This window comes from Oncorhynchus kisutch, linkage group LG30, assembly GCF_002021735.2.
Source record: "Oncorhynchus kisutch isolate 150728-3 linkage group LG30, Okis_V2, whole genome shotgun sequence".
Classification (NCBI taxonomy): Eukaryota; Metazoa; Chordata; class Actinopteri; order Salmoniformes; family Salmonidae; genus Oncorhynchus; species Oncorhynchus kisutch.
Window position 1 is genome coordinate 7,631,404 of NC_034203.2, and position 24,795 is coordinate 7,656,198.

General features: G+C 45.0%; 1 protein-coding gene across 1 annotated transcript in view; it reads left to right on the forward strand.

The window, feature by feature from the left end:
• The window catches only part of LOC109875388 (low-density lipoprotein receptor-related protein 8), a 166,269-nt gene that overhangs the window by 123,401 nt on the left and 18,073 nt on the right, over window positions 1–24,795 (forward strand). The window contains exons 6-13 of the mRNA XM_031810710.1: window positions 503–625; window positions 1,095–1,217; window positions 8,615–8,734; window positions 9,480–9,605; window positions 11,508–11,679; window positions 14,162–14,395; window positions 14,923–15,041; window positions 21,337–21,476. Coding sequence (XP_031666570.1) covers window positions 503–625; window positions 1,095–1,217; window positions 8,615–8,734; window positions 9,480–9,605; window positions 11,508–11,679; window positions 14,162–14,395; window positions 14,923–15,041; window positions 21,337–21,476 — 1,157 coding nt within the window. The remainder of the gene's footprint in view (window positions 1–502; window positions 626–1,094; window positions 1,218–8,614; window positions 8,735–9,479; window positions 9,606–11,507; window positions 11,680–14,161; window positions 14,396–14,922; window positions 15,042–21,336; window positions 21,477–24,795) is intronic.

Sequence of the window (24,795 nt, forward strand, 5' to 3'; positions counted from 1 at the left end):
TAGGAGAAACTGTATGTTGTTTATAGATCTCCTCCTTTTTACCTGTAGCCTAGTTTCAATGCTCATTTTCATCCAACTCTCTCTCCATCCTGTGTGTGTGGGTCCGTGTGTGTATCTGTGCGCATGAATGCATGTGGGTATGACCATGTGTGTGGGTATGTCCGTGTGTGTGGGTATGTCCGTGTGTGTGTGTGTGTGTGTATGTATGGGTATGTCCGTCTGTGTGTGTGTGGGTATGTCCGTGTGTGTGGGTATGTCCGTGTGTGTGTGTGTGTCCGTCTGTGTGTGTATGTATGGGTATGTCCGTCTGTGTGTGTGTGGGTATGACCGTGTGTGTGGGTATGTCCGTGTGTGTGGGTATGTCCGTGTGTGTGTATGTGTCCGTCTGTGTGTGTATGTATGGGTATGTCCGTCTGTGTGTGTGTGGGTATGTCCGTCTGTGTGTGGGTATGTCCGTTTGTGTGTGGGTATGTCCATGTGTGTGGATGTGTGTGTGCTATAGCTCTGCTGACGTGCCGCCCAGATGAATTCCAGTGTGGGGATGGCTCCTGTATCCACGGCACCAAGCAGTGTAACAAGGTCCACGACTGTCCTGACCAGAGTGACGAGTCAGGCTGTGTCAACGGTAGGAAGGCAGTTTCATGTCTGGGCTAGGGAATTAATGGCGACTGGGGGGTTGGACTCGGCTCCACTCTGGCCGTTTTACTCTGGCCTCCATCTCGGAGCAGGATATCGGTCACATGTCTGTCTGTGGCTGGCTGGATGGATGACTGAATATCTAGCTGGCTGGGTGGATGACTGGATAGCTGGCTGGCTGTGTGTGTGTGGCTGGTTGGCTGGCTGGATTTCGGGCTGAATGTCTGGATGGCCGTCTGTTTGGCTGGTTATCTGTCTGGTTGTTTGACTGGCTGGCTGGCTGTCTCTGTCTGTCTATTTATGTATCTGGCTGGCTGCTTGGCCAACTTCTTGACTGGCTGGATTTATGTCTGGCTGACCTTTTGTCTGTATGTCTGTGCCTGTCTGACTGCTTCTCTGTGTGTGTCTTAGTAAATAGTAATAGTAAAACTATTTCCTCGTCTCTCTTCCTGCAACAGCCACTAAGTGTGAGGGGCCCCTGAAGTTCTTGTGTAAGAATGGAGAGTGTATCGACAGCGCTAAGGTGTGTGACAACGTCAAGGACTGCAAGGACCGCTCCGATGAGCCCAAGAAGGAGTGTGGTAAGGACACATGCACACACACGGGCACACACACACACATTGTAAATACGTTGTTTGAATCCACAAATCACATTACAGTCAAAGGATTCAAACACCTCCAAGGTTTATTTTGTCTTATTATGCCTCTACTTCTTTCAACAACAAAAAAAGTTTCGTTGACAGTACATGGCCTTCAGATTACAGGCCTGCATAAGACAAAGGCAAAGCAGCTAGCAAGGTATTGACTGCTCTGTGTCAGCATTGCTGTAGGGAGAAAAGAGGTACATGTGAGAGAGGTAAAGAAACTGTCTTCGCCTGGCCTAATTGTGCCTCGTGTTGTAGCGCCTGGCCTAATTGTGCCTCGTGGTGTAGTGCCTGGCCTAATTGTGCCTCGTGGTATAGCACCTGGCCTAAATGTGCCTCGTGGTGTAGCGCCTGGCCTAATTGTTCATTTCCCTGATTGTTGTAGAGCTTACAGACAGTGAGACAGACAGTCTGTCCCAAATGGCACCCTATTCTCTACTGTATATAGTGCACTGCTTTTTATTTTGTCTTATTATGCCTCTAATTCTTAAGAAAGAAAAAAAAAAGTTTCCTTGACAGAGTAATTATTCTCCTCTTTGACTGTGCTTTTTTGGTTTCAATTGCATTTCTTTAACTTATTTGGCATGCTTGCCCTCCCAAAGTTGTTGAATTATTGTGCTTAGTAATTGTGCTTAGGGTTTGGGCAGTATCTAGATTTTCATACCGTTTCAGTATTATACCAGGGTATACGTTATTACCAGAAGTACACACTAGGGCCGCTATTTATTTTGAAAATAATGAAGTATTATAATTGTTATTTTGTATTTCTTGGGGGGGGGGGGGGGGGGACAAAACAATTTAGGCAACAGGAACCTTGATACATGATGGGATTGAATGTCTCCGCTGTAGTCAAGAAGCTTGATCTTCACATCTAGCCACTTAGCTAGGCAAGTTAGCAAATCAAATGCATAGCTGGAGCCCTGAGGTGGATACAATTCATTTGACACATCTTAGATTTACTATAGTTATACTTAACTTATCGTTAGTCATAAGCAGTGGCGTAGCACGCACCCCTGTTTTGAAAATCATACTGTCTGTATTCCGATATACCCCGGCATACGGTATAAACGGTATAGCGACCCAAGCCTAGTTGTGCTAGCAAGGTTCATCCTCCTAGCAGAGGAAACCAGGTTTTTGGCTAAAATGTCCTTGTACTGGGTAAAAAAAAGGGCCCCGGGACTAGTGGAAACAAAACAGCTCCATAACATCATAGATCCGCCACCCTATTTTACAGTACGTAATGGGGTTCTTTTCAGCTTATGCGTTCTCGTTTCGGTGCCAAACCCACCGCTGGTGTGGGTGGCCAGTACGGCATCGGTAAATTAAAGTAGGTTCCTCTGGAAATGTTTTTCATGTGGGTGTTGAAGGAGAGAGCGGTCAGAGTCAAGTGTAAGAGCGCGCCGTCTATTTTAACAATGGGGTTGTTAAATAATAATAATTTATGTTTTGTATGAAATGTAGGTTCTGCAAGTTTAATATTTAATAGTTGAGTATCATCAGCATAACGATGAAAATTGATTTAGATTTTGTAAATTACATCTCCTAGGGGTAACATGTGCAATGAAAACTATAACGCTCCCTAAACCGACCCTTCAGGTACGCCGTATCTGAAACTGGTTATGGGCGAGGATTCATCATCTAATTGCACAAATTGGAGTCTGTCTGACAGATGGGAGGGAAACCAAGAGTGCGCCTGACCTTGAAGAGCAACATTTGTCTCTAGGCGCCTGATGAGAATGTGATAGTCAAAAGCTGAGCTTAAATTGAGAAGCATTATTATAGAGAGAGTGTCGTGGTAATAAGTAATAACAAGTAATAAGGCATTAGTGACTTTTATACGGGTGGTGAGGTCAAAACCAGACTGATAGGATTCATAGATCGACTTTTGAAAATCTATAAATTGCTGGGCCATGGATTTCTCACGGACTACACACCTCCAAATCCCTGGAGACAGGGAAGAGAGGAAGGGGAGGTGAAGGGGGAAGGGGAGGTAGAGGGGGAAGGAGAGGTGAAGGGGGAAGGGGAGGTGAAGGGGGAAGGGGAGGTAGAGAGGGAAGGGGAGGTAGAGAGGGAGGTAGAGGGGGAAGGAGAGGTGAAGGGGGAAGGAGAGGTAGAAGAGGAAGGGGAGGAAGAGAGGGAGGTAGAAGGGGAAGGGGCGGTAGAGGGGGAAGGGGAGGTAGAGGGGGAAGGAGAGGTGAAGGGGGAAGGAGAGGTGAAGGGGGAAGGAGAGGTGAAGGGGGAAGAAGAGGTAGAGGGGGAAGGGGAGGTAGAGGGGGAAGGGGAGGTAGAGGGGGAAGGGGAGGTAGAGAGGGAGGTAGAGGGGGAAGGGAAGGTAGAGGGGGAAGGGGGGGTAGAGTGGTGGTGTAAGGGTGAGATTAAAGGAGTGAGAAGAGGGTGGAGAGAACATAAGAGAGGGAAGGGCAATGGAAGGGCAAGGAAGGAGAAAGTATGAAACCGAAACAGAAATCCCAAAGGGAGCTCCTATCCCTTCTCTCGTTCTCTCTTTCTTTTTTCTGTCTCTCCGTCTGTCTCGTCTCTTTTTAACTCCTTTTCTCTCTTCTTTTTTTTCTCTTCCCTTCCCTTCCTCCCCCTCTCCCTTTCTCCATCTCTCCCCCTCTCCTGCCCCCATCTCTCTCTTTCTCTGCCCCTCCTCCTCTCTCTTCTCCTTTTCCTCTCTCTCCTTCCCTCCCTCTCTGTCTCTCCGACTCAGGGTCTCATCAGCCTTTATTGCAGCTCATTAAAAGCGTGTCCACAGACACCTAGCTCATCCCTCTGCTCGCTCAACCCTTCACTGGCAAGATGTTCCCCTTAAAGCGGAGCAGCCCAGCAAACACACTCATGTTTATACAGCATACGGTAGACACACCAAAAGACAGATGCCGTAAACCACACACACGCACACACCTACATACTCACACAAACATGTATACACAGACACGACACACACGCACACACATTTATAAGCATATTTATAAGCACGCATACACAAACACACACACAGCGGCCAGGATAATGGGCCCCAATTTGCTCCAATTTACTCCTCTCAACCTTAACGCTGAAAAAATCAAGCGGAGTGTATTTCTCGGTGCGCTCAGGCGTGTGTTTTTATGTATTTGATATTTTACCGTTCCATTAGAAATAAAAGCCTATTACCACAAGTATTGATTGAATGCTGTTTCCTGATACAGCCTTTCTCATTTGAACACGGGCAGCTGCTGCTTTTATCTCCGGGGTGAGCTTATGAGGAGCGCCGATGGAGGGAGGGAGATAAAAAAAAGGGATAGGGAGAGAAAGTGTGTGTGTGTGTGTGTGTGTGTGCACATACAGGTAACTGCCAAAATAATGGAAACACTTGAGTAAATGAGGGATACAAAGTGTATTGGAAGCACTGGCTTCCAAGCAGGTGTGATTCTCAAGTTAATTAACGTCCCATCATGCTTAGGGTCATGTATAAAAATGTTGGGCAGGCCATTATTTTGGCTACCATGGCTATGCCCCCCATAGGATGACAATTCCCCCATCCACTGGGCACGTGTGGTCACTGAAGGGTTTGATGAGAATGAAAATGATGTAAACCATATGCTCAGTCGATCTAAACCCAGCTGAACACTTATGGGAGATTCTGGAGTGGTGCTTGAGACAGCGTTTTCCACCACCATCAAACAAATCAACAAATTAGGGTATTTCTCGTTGAAGAATGGTGTCACATCTGTCCCATAGAGTTCCAGACACTTGTAGAATTTATGCCAAGGTACTTTGGAGCTGTTCTGGATCGTGGTGTCCCAACACCTTATTAAGACACTTTGTATTGGTGTTTCTGTTATTTGGGCAGTTACGTGTGTGTGTGTGTGTGTGTGTGTGTGTGTGTGTGTGTGTGTGTGTGTGTGTGTGTGTGTGTGTGTGTGAGACAGGATGGTCCTTTTGAGGCTACTTGAGTGTGAAAACTGTGACAGCTTTCCAAACCAGCTCTCGTGAATAGAGAGGGATGATTTAGAGGTCACCTCCCAAATTGAACACCTTTCACACACACTAGGTGGAGACTGGCTTCTCACAAATTGATTGTGATGTGTCTTTCTTCTTTTCCTTGGGCTAGCCCAGGGCCTCCCAAACCTTTTTGGCCCACGACCCCATTTTGATATATGAAAATTCTTACGACCCCAACCATATGAAAAAAAAAAAGAATGTAATTAACAGCCTATTTTTACTTTTTATTTTATTTGGGGCTATGGCAGTCAATTGCAAAACATAGCATCTAATAGCATTTCTGATTGTCTTTCCAACTCACCATCACATACTTTTGTGGGGCAGTCAATTACAAATTCGTCTGGCATAATGTCTTTTGTCTCAACACCACTAATGAGATGGTCGACAGTGTGCACCTCATCTCCGCTGTCACATCCAACCTGGATCGATATTTATTTTTTGGTTTTAATGCAGACGAGAGTACTGAATCCAGCTTCACACAGATAAGAGCCGGCAAAAGGGTAGCCTACCATGAGTTGTATGGTGCTTTCAAAACAACCGGGAACGAGGTCAACTCATGACGTCAGTGTTCTTTAGGTCGGAAAGTCAGAGCTCTAGAAAGAGGCCTGAGTTCCCGAGTTGGATTGCCATTCAAAGTGATCAGTTCAGTGAGCGCACTGAAGTCTGAGATTTCCAATTTCCCAGTTCTGAGTTCCCAGTTGTTTTCATGCTCAGAGGGAGACGGCAGGGTATTCCCTTTGAGTCAGGAACCAAAACTCCACTGTAGTGACCCATGAATGCGTTGTCTGTAGCATTCGGTCACGACAGCCGTTTGATTCCACTTACTGGCATGTCAACTGATCCAGAATCACAGTCAAACGGATTGGGAAGTAGGTCCGCCCCAAAGTGCTTTCCCAAGCGTTGGAGGTGAGCAGTCATCACTCGTGTGGGACACTTACTGATGCTGTTTTCTGTTATTTCCCCCCCCTCGATAACCACCAAGCCTGTGTGGAATAGAACATCATCATGCTCTGGTGTCATATCTCCACATAGTATTGCAAACAAACACATCTAGCGCAGTGGATGTAGTTAGATGTAGTTTACAATCGAAGTTACCTGCTGCAGTATCTCGGAGTTCTGTGCCCAGCTCTTTTGCCGCCAATTGCTCTCGGGGTATCATACAGTGCGTCCATATGGCAGAGGGAGACTCATTCATAACTAGAGTGCAGAGGCCGTGATAGATGGAGCCCCATCTGTGAAAAAGCATTCGATCCCATATGGAATCTGTTTATCGTCAACAAATTCAAGGACATTTAGGCCCTCGCCATTTGGAGAGCATAAGCTGGGGAGGTTTTTGAGTCATTGACTCAGTTTCCTCTTGATTGCTAGCAATAGCGTCAATTCTTCGTTTAACAGTGTTATCTGACTACGGTACTGATCTGAGTTTCTGTGCCTTTGCCTCCCCGCACAATTTTTTCACCATATTGTCACGCCCTGACCTTAGAGAGCCTTTTTATTTCTCTATTTGATTAGGTCAGGGTGTGATTTGGGTGGGCATTCTAGTTTTCTATTTTCTTTGTTGGCCCGGGTATGGTTCCCAATCAGAGGCAGCTGTCTATCGTTGTCTCTGATTGGGAATCTTACTTAGGCAGCATGTTTTCCACCTGAGTTTGTGAGACCTTGTTTTTGTTCAGTTACTGTGTAGCCTGCAGAACGTTACGGTCGTTTATCTTTTTTTTTTTGGTGTTGATCTAAAATAAATAAATAAAGATGTATGCTTACCACGCTGCGCCTTGGTCTCATTCCGACGGCGGACGTAACACATGTCAATTGCGGCTGGTAATATCAAAGTCTCTGCAGTAGTCTGTGGTTTCATAGTGTAGCCATTCACCGTGGGACGGTCAAGTGCGGCCTTTTCCCATGATGTAAGGTGGCTCTGTGGTTGAATTTTGTCTTTTAGATTTGAAACATTTTCATTTAGATTTTTAAGGTTAACCCAATTACAATGATTTTGAGATACAAGTACGATATTATGATACACTACATATACAAAAGTATGTGGACATCGATCTCTGGAGTGGTGAATCATGCTTCACTATCTGGCAGTCCGACGGACGAATCTGGGTTTGGCGGATGCCGCTACCTGCCCGAATGCATATTGTCAACTGTAAAGTTTGGTGGAAAAGGAATAATGGTCTGGGGCTGTTTTCCATGCTTTGGGCTAGGCCCCTTAGTTCCAGTGAAGGGAAATCTTAATGCTACAGCATACAATTACATTTAGACGATTCTGTGCTTCCAACTTTGTGGTAACAGTTTGGGTAAGGCCCTTTCCTGTTTCAGCATGACAATGCCCCCATGCACAAAGCGAGGTCCGTACAGAAATGGTTTGTCGAGATTGGTGTGGAATAACTGGCCTACGCAGAGCCCTGACCTCAACCCCATCGAACACCTTTGGGATGAATTGGAACACCGACTGCGAGCCAGGCCTAATCGCCCAACATCAGTGCCTGACCTCACTAATGCTCTTGTGGCCGAATGGAAGCAAGTCCCCTCAGCAATGTTCCAACATCTAGTGTAAAACCTTTCCACAAGAGTGGAGGCTGTTCTAGCAGCAAAGGGGGGGCCAAGTCCATATTAATGCCCATGATTTTGGAATGACACATTCGAAGTCCACATACTTTTGGTCATGTAGTGTATCTACTGTATATATTGTTTTTACATATAGTATATCATGATTTTGGAAATTCTCCCACAACCCCATTTTCATATCACGCGACCCCTAGTTTGGAAACCGCTGGGATACGCTGTTATTCACTGATCTGCCGTTATTGGTGGAAAGCATTTTTCAGCCATCCTTGATTGTTTAATTGGTGATAAATTCATCTTTATTGTGTTCAATCCTAATTCACTTACTGAATGCTTTCATTCATTCCCTCCCTTCTCTCGCTCAGTCCTACTTCAAAACAGTGAGGGAACATGTGAGTGCAACTTGACTGGCAGCTATTTGATTGGGTTTTTACCGAAGAGGAGAGGAGAAAGCTGGGCATTGTGGAGGATCAGAGATGCTGAGAAGCTTCCAAACGAATTATTGAAGGGCACTCCATAGGATGGTGTTCGGAACTCGAGGGAGATTCCGTGGAGTAGAACTGAGCAAGTGGGCTGAGCGACTGAACAGAGACTGAGAAATGGAATTGGGCCACTCTCTCAGTTACTGTCATGGTTGTGTTCGCTTGGACACACACCAGAAAAAGTGTTAAGTCCAAGTAATCCATCGCTGTTTCAGTCCGTTTTCTATTGTTTGGTGCTGAATGGACATGACCCAGGTGCTAAAAGGCCTCTCTTAGTGGTTATATCTGACCTCTGTCTCCCAGGACTCAACGAGTGCGCGCTCAACAATGGCGGCTGCTCTCACATCTGCCTGGATCGACCAATCGGCTACGAGTGCCATTGTCCCACCGGGTACCAGCTACTGGACAAGAGGACATGTGGAGGTGAATATTGAGAGCGTGCACACACACATACGACAGAATACAGATGCCAACACACACACAGAGACACACACAGTACAGTATAGACACACGCACATAAATAGTACCGTGACCTTCATACCCCCTTCTCGAAATTCCATTCCTTTTTTTATCAGTATAATTTCTCCATCTCACTCAAAGTTAGACTGCTATCTGTTGGAAGAAATGTGAAGACTTGAACCCACAGATACGGTCTCATGTTTTCACCTCTCCTTTTGAATTTCAATTTCTCTCTTCAACGTACAGCTTTTAAGCCACAGAATTGATTGATCACCTTTTATTTTACCAAGCGAGATCTGGTCGGCCCAAGGTGACAGCTCTTTGCCCCCCACGTTAAATTCAGAACTGCACCCACATACAAACACACACATTATGTTATTCTGTCCTCGTGGGGACCTAAAATGTGTTTCCATCCTAACCTTAACTCTAACCTTAACCCATAACCCTAAACCTAACCACTAACTCCTTACCCTAACACTAATTGTAACCCTGAACCTAACCCCTAAGCTTAAAATAGCCTTTGTCCTCTCATGGGGACGTGGGAAATGTCCCCACGAGGGAGGATTGTTCTTGTTTTTGTTTCTATCCTTATGGGGACTTTGGGGGATTTTAGGTCCTCACAAGGATATAAGAACCAACCAACCAACATACACACCTCCACCATTAGAGTCCTGTGTGATTGATAACCCCCTCTTCCATTCCACCCCAGACATTGATGAGTGCGAGAGCCCCAACGCCTGCAGCCAGATCTGCATCAACTACAAGGGAGACTTCAAGTGTGAATGCTACCAAGGCTATGAGATGGACCCTGTCACCAAGACCTGCAAGGCAGAGGGTGAGTGACAGCGGGAGGGAAGGGAGAGAGTGAGGGTTGAAGCAGAGGGAGGAAGTGATCAAGGGAAAGAGAGAGAGAGATGCATCAAGTATGAGTGCTATGAAGGCTATGAGATGGACCCCGTCACCAAGACCTGCAAGGCAGAGGGTGAGTGACAGCGGGAGGGAGGGAGGGAGGGGGAAATGAGATGAACCCCAAACCGATCCCTAGCCCATACCCTTTAAGCACTCATGTGGAATTGGATAGGTGTAAGCAGTATGGTTCAAATTCCACCTAGACTGTCAGATAGCAAGGTGGAGCTTTCACCGTTGTTCATATCCATTCTCCTGAGATCTAGTGCCTATGGATGTGTGGCACAGGAGCTGGAGAAAAAAAATGGAATATTTATACAGAAAGATCATAAGGTTATATCCGCTCTCTGTTTGCTGCATCAACACGCACCCAAGAGGTTCAATTAGGTGTTTCTGTATTTCAGGAAAGAAACGACACCCTTAGCACCCATATAAAGGTTTTAATGCCATATTGTTGTTTTTTTGATAACAAAGAAGCACTTACGTTTTCCTCTGAATTATCTTGTTGCTCCTCATTGTTTTTTCATACACCTGGGTTGGAACGTAGTTCATCTAAAACACCTAACAAGTGTCAGTATGACTACTGATTCACACGCACACGCACGCACACACACACACTCTCATACTTACACACACACAGCCCAGCCATGCTGAATGATATTAGTGAATTTTAATGAGAGTAATATCACAGCAGTCGACAGGCTTGAGGGACCCGCTGCTACTTTAGTCACACTCCTTCACTCACTCATTCACAAACTCACTCATTCACGCACTCATTCACTCACTGACACACACACACACCACTGCTTCTTTAGTCGGTGAATCAGTGCTGTGTGTAACTCTCCCACTCCTTCCAATTAGGAAATGCTTTTTTAAGAATGTAAACATGGCCTCTTCTCTCCCCTTCCCTCAATTCCTCTCTCTCTTCAAGCTTTTGGAGATTATTTTCTGAGGAGGCAGGAATTACAGAAATGACCCTCTTGGCATTGTTATTTTGGAGAGGTACTCATGTCACGCTATTAGAAATAATTTGTTGTAATGAGCTAAATTGCTGTGACTCACCTTGGTACCCTGAGGGCATGTGAGCGTAATTAGATTGATTCAGAATGTAAATACGTCACTCAGTCGCTAAAGCTAGATAGGAAAGTAGTGTGGTTTAATTAGATGTTTCTTTATCCTGCTCCACTAGCTTTTGAGTTTTTTTGTTGGCAAGCGTATATACAGTGTGCACTTGCGTGTCATGTACGTCATGTGGACTAGGCTATTTCAGCCACACCCGTTGCTGACAGGTGTATAAGATCTAACACACAGCCTTGCAATCTCCATAGACAAACATTGGCAGTAGAATGGTTTACAGCTGTGAGTCTTTCTGGGTAAGTCTTTCTGGGTAACGCTACTTAACAGCTTCTACCCCCGAGCCGTAATGAATCAAATTTACTATTTGTATTTTACACTGCTGCTACTCACTGTTTACCCCTTCCTACATGTACATATTACCTCATTTACCTTGACTAACCTGTACCCCCACACATTGACTCGGTTATTGTTACTTTTTTACTTTAGTTTATCTAGTAAATATTTTATTAATACTTATTTCATTCAAACTGCATTGTTGGTTAAGGGCTTGTAAGTAAGCATTTCACTGAGTTCTACACCTGTTGTATTCGGCGCACGTGATAAATAAAGTGAGATTTGATTGGAAAAGTCAAGCGGTGTGAATACTTTCTCACTCCTTCCGTAGAAAGAGCCCAGGAAGATAGGCCATAGAATATGAATTCTGGCCATAGAATATGGGCGAAATAAGTTGACCTCTCCACTTTCCCTTCTACAGGGAAGTCCCCCTTCCTGATGTTCACCAACCGCCATGAGATCCGTCGGGTGGACCCAGTGAAGAAGGATTACAGCCAGGTGCTGGCAACCCAGAAAAACGCTGTGGCGCTTGACATAGACGTGGCCAATAACCGCCTGTTCTGGTGCGACCGCTTCCACCGTAACATCTACAGGTACTGGTTCTGACACAATTTACAAAATTCCTGAAACTTTCCCCAAGTTCACAGGTTTTTCAGAGATCCTACTTGGAGGATTTCCAATTGAAGCATTGCCTCCTGATTCCCACCTGGGAACTTTGAGGGGAAAAAATCTGACCCCTTTCCGAATAGTTAACCTATGAACTTTGGGAAGGACAATCACTCGCTCCCTCACTCACTAATGTCCTTATGCAATCACCTCTTAGGATTGCTTTGTTTTTGAAAATGTTTCGTCTTGAAAAATAAATATGTTTCAAAAGTTGTTCATCTGAACGCATTTCAACACAGATGGATTGGATTCATATGGATTCATCTAGTGGATTATGTACATTCTTATATTATAATTTTTTTCCTACTTGGGTGGGAGCCAGTCACATTTAATGAACTCATTTGTTTTATCCCTCATACCTCTCTAACCTCTACCTGGTGTCTCTTATCCCACATGGGAGTGTTCTAATTGGGACAGTATATCAGAGAACTGGAATCTATATGCATTACAAATACTCATCTCCCCTGTTGTAAAAGTGCCCAGTCATTAGCTTGTAGGACAGCTCCCTGTGTGGACAGCTGCTATTCTGGATACAGTGTCTCACCTACAGAGACTGACTGTGAGATGAACCCTTTGAAATTAACACAAGGTTAATTTATTTCGTTAAGCCATGGCCAGCCACAAGTGTCACTCTGTTACTGGCACCACTAGGACCATCAAACCAACACAGATTACTGACCTGTGCACTAGAGGTCTTCACGGGTCCAAATAGTTAAGTCTGTTCTGAAATGGATCTTTGGCTTTCCCACCGGACCCGATATACAGGTAAAAAAAATTTAAACTGACCCGCTCAGAATGAACCGAGGGCAGTCAGACCCGTTCTGAAAAGGCCTGTTGATAATAAGACACAAACAGACCCATGCTGGTTCGGATCCCAGAGACCCATTCAGATCGGATCACAGAGACCCATTCAGGTCGGATCACAGAGACCCATTCAGGTCGGATCCCAGAGACCCATTCAGGTCGGATCCCAGAGACCCATTCAGGTCGGATCCCAGAGACCCATTCAGGTCGGATCCCAGAGACCCATTCAGGTCGGATCCCAGAGACCCATTCAGGTCGGATCCCAGAGACCCATTCAGGTCGGATCCCAGAGACCCATTCAGGTCGGATCCCAGAGACCCATTCAGGTCGGATCCCAGAGACCCATTCAGGTCGGATCCCAGAGACCCATTCAGGTCGGATCCCAGAGACCCATTCAGGTCGGATCCCAGAGACCCATTCAGATCGGATCCCAGAGACCCATTCAGATCTGAGAGTAGAACGAAAGAGCGAAAGAAACCGCCGACTGGGTGCTGCCATCAATAAACAAGCAATATTGTCCGAATGATCCACAGTTACATGTCCTTAAAAATTGCGTATAACAACAACAAACATATGTGTTGTGTTTCGATGTGTAGCATATTCAAAATGTTATAGCCTATTGTTTTATTGGTTTTTACTTTCCTGAAACATGAATTGCTCCCCTCGGAGATTTAAGCACTAAATTCATCAGGGCATTGCTTGCATGTAGGCCTATAAGCTAAGGCATCCACTATATGATATTAATATTGCAAAAAACATTATATAAAGGAAGAGAAGCTTACTCCTAGCCCTAGAGAGACCAAGAGAAAGATAGAGATATGCCAGCAATATGTTCATAATACCAACATGCGTCCGCTATACAGCTAAAGCATACAAAAGGAAGCTAACTTTCATTTTTCAATCAGAATTTTTTAAAATAATATTATATTGTTAGATTAAAGGAGTAACTCTGGTAGGCCTAAAACATTCTTCCTCACCTCAAGTTCAACTGTCGGAGCCAGTTGGAGGGCTGCAGTAGCTAATCCTACTAATAGCCACACCACGTCAAACCTTGGCAACTTTATTAGGGTAGTATCAAAAGTAAGTCAAGTTATTGTTTATAGGGAAAACATAAACAGGTTATTATATTGTGGCATTAAATGAAGTTTTGCATCTCGCCTTTTTTGGTTTTTCCTTTTCATGTTTTGAGAGCGAGTAGCCCTAGTAACCCTACCGGTAAATCTATTATGTTTCGGCAAACACAACATTACAGTTGGAACTTAATTTGTCAGAAGAAAATGGCTCAACAGAATGAAACAAAACACTTGTTGCATATTTAAAGAACTGATTTGAATAAAAGACGGCTAATTAAAATCATACAATGTAAAATAACCTTTATAAAAGTGTCTTCGGCAGGGATATAAATCTCCTCTGGCAGACCGTTACCAGTCTGACGTTTGCTCAAGTTTAAATCCCCTTTAAAATTGACACAGGTTATCTATCTGCGTTGAATCCTGGCTCTTACTTTCGAGGTAGCTGGTGCAAGTCTTTGAGTGTGATTCACAAGCTTTTCTTTTTACACCCCTATCTATTATCCATATTCACATGTCCCCCTCTCTCCCACAGTGCTCTGATCCCGGAGGCCAGTGTCCCGTCCCAGCAGGTGACCCTGGTGGACTCTGGCTCTCTCCTCTCCCCCGAGGGCCTGGCCCTAGACTGGGTCCAGCACAACCTCTACTGGACTGACTCGGGCCACAAGACCGTCTCGGTGGCCTCGGCATACGACGGCCTCAAGAGGAGGGTGCTGGTGGACACGGAACTCAGCGAGCCCAGAGCCATAGCCCTGGACCCCCAGCACGGGTAAGTGTGGGGGTTTGTGGTCATGTTGGCGCAACCACCTCGTGAATCAAGAAGGCCAACAATGCCATATTGAAAAGACAAGAGCACAGGTGAAAAACGAGCTTCTGCTCTGGCAGAACTTCCACCAATAATATATAATGTCCACTGCGCCACAGAGTGTTACAGGCACAGATATGACCTCACCAGCTGTCAGCACAGTCACTGTACCTGTGATATGTTTTAACATTGTGTCATTGTCGTCAATGAGGACGAACGAACATGAGTTGGACACCGATGTGAATGTTTGTCAGTATGTAGAGAGTATGTCTGTCTGTGTAAACATGCATACAGCAGTAAACGGCTTGATTTCGTGTTGGTTTCCCTAGACTATCATAATATATGCCATTTAGCAGATTCTTTTTTCCAAGCCGACTTAGTCATGCAGGCATACATTTTACATAATGGTGGTCACGGGGATCAACCCACTATCCTGGCTTTGCAAGCGCTCTACCAACTGATCTACAGAGGACCACCATTCCTCTCCCCAGGTTCATGTACTGGTCTGACTGGGGCACCCGGGCCAAGATTGAGAAGGCTGGGATGAATGGGGTGGACCGACAGGTCTTGGTGTCAGATAACATCGAGTGGCCCAACGGCATCACCCTAGGTAAGAGGGCGCGCACACTCTCACACAGACTCACATATATGGTCACATATATACACGTACATAAACACAAACAGATCCAGACACACGCACTCACACACACGGGAGGGGGAGGGGAGGGGGGGAGTTTACACAACACCACTTTTAGGTGAGCGCCTTACAGTGGGTTTTCACCAACAACAAATTCGGCATTAGAAGTTCTGCCCCCAGCGAGATATGCGGGGGATTGTAGGAAGGTAAGCGGTGAGAATCCTGCTAGCGGAGTGGTAGAAAAAGTTCAGCTCTGCTCTACTTTATGCAAATTTCCTCTATATCTGTGCGCCTTAGAAACCTTTTAACACTAGAACCGCTGGGCCTCAACCTAATGAGCAGTCATTGTAACTGCAACATTCTAACAGTGTAATTAACACATTTCATATATGCTATCGCAAAAATAATAAGGCCTTGGGTAACGTTAGAATACTATTATTATTATTATTATTATTATTATTATTTTATAACAGAATTTTCATTGTGTTATGCAGGCTTTTTGTAAAAACACAACATTCAAGTCTTCAATACATTGTTTTCATGGAGTGCCTTTGTTACAACTATGAAACAGAAAGCATATGTGTTGGAACACGGTAACAGCTTCTTATTACGACAAAATAAAAATCACCAATCACCGGGACGCATGGTCAAATGATGAAAACATCAGTAGCCTAAACATTATGAGTGCCAAGTGACCTTGATAAATAGTGAAAATCAGCACAAAGGCATTGAAATAAAAAATGTATTGGTCACATACACATGGTTAGCAGATGTTAATGCGAGGGTAGTGAAATGCTTGTGCTTCTGGTTCCGACAATGCAGTAATATCTAACAGTTCCACAACATCTACCAAATACACACAAATCTAAAAGGGGCGAATGAGAATATGTCCATATAAATATATGGATGAGCGATGGCCGAGCTGCATAGGCAAAGGTAACGATGTACGCTGAGAGTCGGGAAGCAAGTTCAGAGAGTGAATACATTGAATTAATAAATTAACAAAACAAGTACAGCACACCGACATGAGACAGCTACAATGATGACTGGGGAAGAAACCAAAGGGAGTGACATTTAAAGGGCAGGTAATTGAGGAGGTGATGGTGTCCAGGTGAGTGTCATTATGCGCGTAACACTGGTGACAGGTGTGAGCCCTAACGAGCAGCCTGGTGACCTAGAGGCCGGAGAGGGAGCACACGCGACAGCAAGGTGCGATAGATGGTATAAAATACAGTTGAAGTCGGACGTTTACATACACTTAGGTTGGAGTCATTAAAACTCATTTTTCAACCAGTCCACAAATTTCTTGTGAACAAACTATAGTTTTAGCAAGTCGGTCAGGACACAAGTAATTTTTCTAACAATTGTTTGTAGACAGATTATTTCACTTATAATTCACTGTATCACAATTCCACTAGGTCAGAAGTTTACATACACTAAGTTGACAGTGCCATAAAAATGATGTCATGGCTTTAGAAGCTTCTGATAGGCTAACTGACATAATTTGAGTCAATTGGAGGTGTACCTGTGGATGTATTTCAAGGCCTACCTTCAAACTCAGTGCATCTTTGCTTGACATCATGAGAAAATCAAAGGAAATCAGCCAAGACCTCCACAAATCTGGTTCATCCTTGGGAATAATTTCCAAATGCCTGAAGGTTCCACGTTCATCTGTACAAACAATAGTACGCTTGTATAAACACCATGGGACCACGCAGCTGTCATACTGCTCAGGAAGGAGACGCGTTTTGTCTCCTAGAGATGAACATACTTTTGTGCAAAAAGTGCAAATCAATCCCAGAACAACAGGACCTTGTGAATATGCTGGAGGAAACAGGTACAAAAGTGTCTATATCCACAGTAAATCGAGTCCTATATCGACATAACCTGAAAGGCCGCTCAGCAAGGAAGAAGCCACTGCTCCAAAACCGCCTAAAAAAGACAGACTACAATTTGCAACTGCACATGGGGACAAAGATTGTACTTTTTGGAGAAAAGTCCTCTGGTCTGATGAAACAAAAATAGAACTGTTTGGCCATAATGACCATCATTATGTTTGGAGGAAAAAGGCGGAGGCTTGCAAGCTGAAGAACACCATCCCCACCGTGATGCACGGGGGTGGCAGCATCATGTTGTGGGGGTGCTGCAGGAGGGACTGGTGCACATCACAAAATAGATGGTGTCATGAGGAAGGAAAATTATGTGGATATATTGAAGAAACATCAAGACATCAGTCAGGAAGTTAAAGCTTGGTTGCAAATAAGTAACCCCAAGCATACTTCCAAAGTTGTGGCAAAATGGCTTAAGGGCAACAAAGTCAAGGTATTTGAGTGGCCATCACAAAGCCCTGACCTCAATCCTATAGCACATTTGTGGGTAGAACTGAAAAAAAGCGTGTGCGAGCAAGGAGGCCTACAAACCTGACTCAGTTACACCAGCTCTGTCAGGAGGAATGGGCCAAAATTCACCCAACTTATTGTGGGAAGCTTGTGGAAGGCTACCAGAAACATTTGACCGAAGTTAAACAATTTAAAGGCTATACTACCAAATAGTAATTGAGTATATGTAAACTTCTGACCCACTGGGAATGTGATGAAAAAAATTAAAGCTGAAATAAATCATTCTCTCTACTATTATTCTGACATTTCACATTCTTCAAATAAAGTGGTGATCCTAACTGACCTAAGACAGGGAATGTTTTACTAGGATTAAATGTCAGGAATGGTGAAAAACAGAGTTGAAATGTATTTATTTTATTTTACTAGGCAAGTCAGGTAAGAACAAATTCTTATTTTCAATGACAGCCTAGGAACAGTGGGTTAACTGCCTGTTCAGGGGCAGAACGACAGATTTGTACCTTGTCAGCTCGGGGATTTGAACTTGCAACCTTCCGGTAACTAGTCCAACGCTCTAACCACTAGACTACCCTGCCGCCACTAAGGTGTATATTAACTTCCAACTTCAACTCTATTAATGATATGAGTAATGTAAGATATGTAAAAATTGTGTGGCATTATATAAAGTGGCATAATTTAAAGTGACTAGTGATCCATATGTTAAAGTGGCCAGTGATTGGGTTTCCATGTAGGCAGCAGCCTCTCTGAGTTAGTGATTGCTGTTTAGCAGTCTGATGGCCTTGAGATGGAAGCTGTTCTTCAGTCTCTCGGGCCCAGCTTTGATGCACCTGTACTGACCTCACCTTCTGGATGGTAGCGATGTGAACAGGCAGTGGCTCGGGTAGCTGTTGTCTTTGATCTTTTTTGCCTTCCTGTGACATCGGGTGTTATAGGTGTCATGGAGGGCAGGTAGTTTTTCCCCAGTGATCGCGTTGTGCAGACCGCACCACCCTCTGGAGGGCCTTGCGGTTGAGGGCGGAGCAGTTGCCGTACCAGGCTGTGATTACAGCCCAACAGGATGCTCTTGATTGTGGATCTGTAAATGTTAGTCAGGGTTTTGGGTAACAAGCCAAATGTCATCAGCCCCCTGAGGTTGAAGAGGTGCTGTTGCGCCTTCTTCACCACACTGTCTGTGTGGGTGGACCATTTCAGTTTGTCGTTGATGTGTACACCGAGGAAGTTAAAACTTTCCACCTTCTCCACTGCTGTCCCTTCAATGTGGATAGGGGGGTGCTCCCTCTGCTGCTTCCTGAAGTCCACGATCATCTCCTTTGTTTTGTTGACGTTGAGTGAGAGGTTGTTTTCCTGACACCACACTCCGAGTGCCGTCACCTCCTCCCTGTAGGCTGTCTCGTCATTTGTGGTAAATTACGTTGAGTGAGAGGTTGTTTTCCTGACACCACACTCCGAGTGCCCTCACCTCCTCCCTGTAGGCTGTCTCATTATTTTTGGTAATTGACGTTGAGTGAGAGGTTGTTTTCCTGACACCACACTCCGAGTGCCCTCACCTCCTCCCTGTAGGCTGTCTCGTCATTTTTGGCAATCAAGCCCCATACTGTTGTGTTGTCTGCGAATTTGATGATTGAGTTGGAGGCATGCATGGCCACGCAGTCATGGGTGAACAGGGAGTACAGGAGTGAGCACGCACCCTTGTGGGGCCTTAGTGTTGATGGTCAGCGAGGTGGAGATGTTGTTTCCTACTTTCACCACCTGGGGGCGGCCCGTCAAAGTCCAGGACCCAATTGCACAGGGTGGGGTTGAGGCCCAGGGCCTCCAGCTTGATGTTGAGCTTGGTGGGTACTATGGTGTTGAATGCTGAGCTGTAGTCAATGAACAGCATTCTTACATAGGTATTCCTGTTGTACATGATGGGATAGGGCAGTGTGGTGGCAATTGCGTCGTCTGTGGTTCTGTTAGGGCTTTATGCAAATTGAAGTGGGTCTATGGTGGCCGGTAAGGAGGTGGCCGGTAAGGAGGTGCTACGGGGTGGTATGGTGGCAGGTAAGGAGGTGCTACGGGGTGGTATGGTGGCCGGTAAGGAGGTGCTACGGGGTGGTATGGTGGCCGGTAAGGAGGTGCTACGGGGTGGTATGGTGGCCGGTAAGGAGGTGCTACGGGGTGGTATGGTGGCCGGTAAGGAGGTGCTACGGGGTGGTATGGTGGCCGGTAAGGAGGTGCTACGGGGTGGTATGGTGGCCGGTAAGGAGGTGCTACGGGATGGTATGGTGGCCGGTAAGGAGGTGCTACGGGGTGGTATGGTGGCCGGTAAGGAGGTGCTACGGGATGGTATGGTGGCCGGTAAGGAGGTGCTACGGGGTGGTATGGTGGCCGGTAAGGAGGTTGCCGGTAAGGAGGTGCTACGGGGTGGTATGGTGGCCGGTAAGGAGGTGATATGATCCTTGACGAGTCTCTCAAAGCACTTCATGATGACAGAAGTGAGTGCTACGGGGCGGTAGTCATTTAGTTCAGTTATCTTTGCCTTCTTGGGTACAAAAATAATGGTGGCCATCATGAAGCATGTGGGAACAGCAGACTGGGATAGGGAGCGATTGAATGTGTCTGTAAACATACCAGCCAGCTGGTCTGCACATGCTCTGGCATTATAATGAATTATAATGGATGTGTCAATATGACAGTAGTAAAAAATTGTCAATTATTGTCAGCTCGTGCTTACATTGAGTGCGTCTTTGCGCAATGGAATCAGTTGGATTTAATTGAGCTGTTATCCCTTGTCCTAACAGTTGATACATTCTTCGTAACTGTCACTTGCTTGGCACTTTAACATACCTTTGTTTGCTTGTATTGCTTAATAGTCTCCGGTTTTTGGCTGTGCAGGTGCCTTATTTTGCACAGAGGAAGGGTTCTCCCATCTCACTTCGTTCATGGTGCCCGACTGGGCTTGTTTTCTTTGCAATAGTTGTTCGCCAATGACAATGAGGTGAAGAAATTGTCCATGGTGAAGTGAAGAAATTGCCCATGGTGACATTTCTCCCCTTGCCAACAACATAAGGTTTACAAGCCTCATCACCGCATTCTCCTATACTCGCTCACCTTCTGCCCGATGTGAATCTTTGCCCAGGTGTTGAAAGCTGTTCAGCATGTACAGTTACGCATGCTCTCACTGTGTAGCCTACTCCAAGGTCAGAGTAGACTGATAAGACTACTTGGATTCGTGGACTGATATAGGGTAGATTAGAGATTATGATTAGAGTATACCAATGCAATAGAATGGCCCGCCCTGTTCTTCATTCACAATTGGTGATTACATCATTAGGCATCGTTCGCTTCCCCTCGCTCATCAACTCACCCATTCTCCCTTTCTCCCACATCATACTTTACCTCGTATATTTCATCTGTTGTTATATGGGTTCAAATTAGTTTTGGGATACTTTAGGATCAGTATCGAGGCAGTTATCGGCGTGATTATCAGCTGGGGAGAAGGAGCGGAGCAGGCCAAACTGTGGGGAAAAGGAGGGTCAACGGGGGAAAACCATTCAAAAAATGAAAGGTTATAACTCCACTTCTGTGTGTGATATTAAGATTCTAACACTGACGATGTGTTATATAGACTTATTTGAGAAAAGTAGCAGTCAAAATAACTGCGTTTAGCAGTTCCAATGTTAACAATGATAATACAGTCCATTTGTAAAGTGCTTTTCCTTAGTTTCTTGCCTTGTTTTGGTTTGTTTTTCACTAGTTTTGTTTCATAGTGAACTTTTACAGTTAATAACTCATCTCCTTCGAGTTGAAACTTCTTGATATAACCCCAATTGATTGTTTGACAAAATATTATAATGAACAGTGTTTTCTGAGCTTTATGTCTGCCCAAGTGGCCATCAATGTGTGCGTGTGTGTGTGCGCGCGCGCATCAGATGTAGCCAACAGACGTCTGTACTGGGTGGACTCCAAGCTGCACCTCATCTCCAGCGTGGACCTGAATGGGGCTCACCGCCGGACACACCTGTCCTCTTCAGAGAGACTGGGACACCCCTACGCACTGGCCGTGTTTGAGGTGAGAGAGTGTGTGTGTGTGTGGTTTTGCCGGTGTGTGCCGCTCTAATGGGAACATCTTGCGAGTGAAGGGTTGAGCGAGCAGAGGAATGAGCTAGGTGTCTGTGGAAATGCTTTTAATGAGCTGAAATAAAGGCAGATGAGAAGTTGGAGACACAGATAGAGGGTGGAAGGGAAGGAGAGAGGTAAAAGATGAAAAGAGAGGGGAAGGGGCAGAGAGAGAACTTTATTCTGGAAAAATAAAGTAATAAAAAAATGATCTATGTGGGTTAAGATGGGAAATGAAGGCCTGACAATTGTCTATTCAATTATATACTTTCAGTTAGGGTTGCATATTATAGTAACTTTCCCAAAATTCCCAGGTTTCCCAGTTGGAAGATTACTGGAATCAAGAAGGAAAGAGCAGGAAATCAAAAATCCTACAACCAGGATTTCTGGAAAACCTGAGAATTTTTGTAAAGTTACCAGACATTTTGCAACCCTTTTATCCGAGGATCAGCCAGGGTGCACAATAACTATTTGTGTAACGCCAATAGTTATACAAGCTACAAAAGTTAAAGGGGTAGTTCACCCAAATTACAAAATAACACATTGGTTTCCTTAAAGGCCCAGTGCAGTCAAAAACTAGTTTTATATACATTTCCATACTATGAGGTTGGAATAATACTGTGAAATTGTAAAAGCAGAAAATTGTAAAAGCTGAAAATTCAGCCTGTTTTGGTGGGATGGAGCTTTGGTATGGTGTTAATAGACAAATAAGAAAGAATGTTCCAAACCTCTCTGCCAATAACAGCTAGTTTTCAGTTTTCCCCATCCCCACTCAGACATTCCTAGCTAAATTATTTATTGAGAAATTGAGCTTTGCCAAGAAGCTATTTTTGTTGTTTTTTGACCATTTATTTGAATAGAATCACATTAAGGCACTTAATTGTTACCCAGAAAGTATTTGATATTGATATAAAAGCAATCTATGGGCTAGGTATGTTTACCTGGCCACTGTTTCAAATGCTAACTTTTTTGCGCAAATATATTAGCATTATTAGCATTTTCGCACATCATGTCCAAATCATCCATAAGTAACTTCATTGAGTTACACAATCAACTTGTGATTTTTTTTAACCCTATTTCGAGGTATCCAATTGGTAGTTATAGTCCTGTCCCATCGCTGCAACTCAAATCAAATCAAATCAAATTTATTTATATAGCCCTTCGTACATCAGCTGATATCTCAAAGTGCTGTACAGAAACCCAGCCTAAAACCCCAAACAGCAAGCAATGCAGGTGTAGAAGCACGGTGGCTAGGAAAAACTCCCTAGAAAGGCCAATACCTAGGAAGAAACCTAGAGAGGAACCAGGCTATGTGGGGTGGCCAGTCCTCTTCTGGCTGTGCCGGGTGGAGATTATAACAGAACATGGCCAAGATGTTCAAATGTTCATAAATGACCAGCATGGTCGAATAATAATAAGGCAGAACAGTTGAAACTGGAGCAGCAGCACAGTCAGGTGGAAGTTGAAACTGGAGCAGCAGCATGGCCAGGTGGACTGGGGACAGCAAGGAGTCATCATGTCAGGTAGTCCTGGGGCATGGTCCTAGGGCTCAGGTCCTCCGAGAGAGAGAAAGAAAGAGAGAAGGAGAGAATTAGAGAACGCACACTTAGATTCACACAGGACACCGAATAGGACAGGAGAAGTACTCCAGATATAACAAACTGACCCCAGCCCCCCGACACATAAACTACTGCAGCATAAATACTGGAGGCTGAGACAGGAGGGGTCAGGAGACACTGTGGCCCCATCCGAGGACACCCCCGGACAGGGCCAAACAGGAAGGATATAACCCCACCCACTTTGCCAAAGCACAGCCCCCACACCACTAGAGGGATATCTTCAACCACCAACTTACCATCCTGAGACAAGGCTGAGTATAGCCCACAAAGATCTCCGCCATGGCACAACCCAAGGGGGGGCGCCAACCCAGACAGGATGACCACAACAGTGAATCAACCCACTCAGGTGACACACCCCCTCCAGGGACGGCATGAGAGAGCCCCAGCAAGCCAGTGACTCAGCCCCTGTAATAGGGTTAGAGGCAGAGAATCCCAGTGGAAAGAGGGGAACCGGCCAGGCAGAGACAGCAAGGGCGGTTCGTTGCTCCAGAGCCTTTCCGTTCACCTTCCCACTCCTGGGCCAGACTACACTCAATCATATGACCCACTGAAGAGATGAGTCTTCAGTAAAGACTTAAAGGTTGAGACCGAGTTTGCGTCTCTGACATGGGTAGGCAGACCGTTCCATAAAAATGGAGCTCTATAGGAGAAAGCCCTGCCTCCAGCTGTTTGCTTAGAAATTCTAGGGACAATTAGGAGGCCTGCGTCTTGTGACCGTAGCGTACGTGTAGGTATGTACGGCAGGACCAAATCAGAGAGATAGGTAGGAGCAAGCCCATGTAATGCTTTGTAGGTTAGCAGTAAAACCTTGAAATCAGCCCTTGCTTTGACAGGAAGCCAGTGTAGAGAGGCTAGCACTGGAGTAATATGATCACATTTTTTGGTTCTAGTCAGGATTCTAGCAGCCGTATTTAGCACTAACTGTAGTTTATTTAGTGCTTTATCCGGGTAGCCGGAAAATAGAGCATTGCAGTAGTCTAACCTAGAAGTGACAAAAGCATGGATTAATTTTTCTGCATCATTTTTGGACAGAAAGTTTCTGATTTTTGCAATGTTACGTAGATGGAAAAAAGCTGTCCTCGAAATGGTCTTGATATGTTCTTCAAAAGAGAGATCAGGGTCCAGAGTAACGCCGAGGTCCTTCACAGTTTTATTTGAGACGACTGTACAACCATTAAGATTAATTGTCAGATTCAACAGAAGATCTCTTTGTTTCTTGGGACCTAGAACAAGCATCTCTGTTTTGTCCGAGTTTAATAGTAGAAAGTTTGCAGCCATCCACTTCCTTATGTCTGAAACACATGCTTCTAGCGAGGGCAATTTTGGGGCTTCACCATGTTTCATTGAAATGTACAGCTGTGTGTCATCCGCATAGCAGTGAAAGTTTACAGTATGTTTTCGAATAACATCCCCAAGAGGTAAAATATATAGTGAAAACAATAGTGGTCCTAAAACGGAACCTTGAGGAACACCGAAATTTACAGTTGATTTGTCAGAGGACAAACCATTCACAGAGACAAACTGATATCTTTCCGACAGATAAGATCTAAACCAGGCCAGAACATGTCCGTGTAGACCAATTTGGGTTTCCAATCTCTCCAAAAGAATGTGGTGATCGATGGTATCAAAAGCGGCACTAAGGTCTAGGAGCAC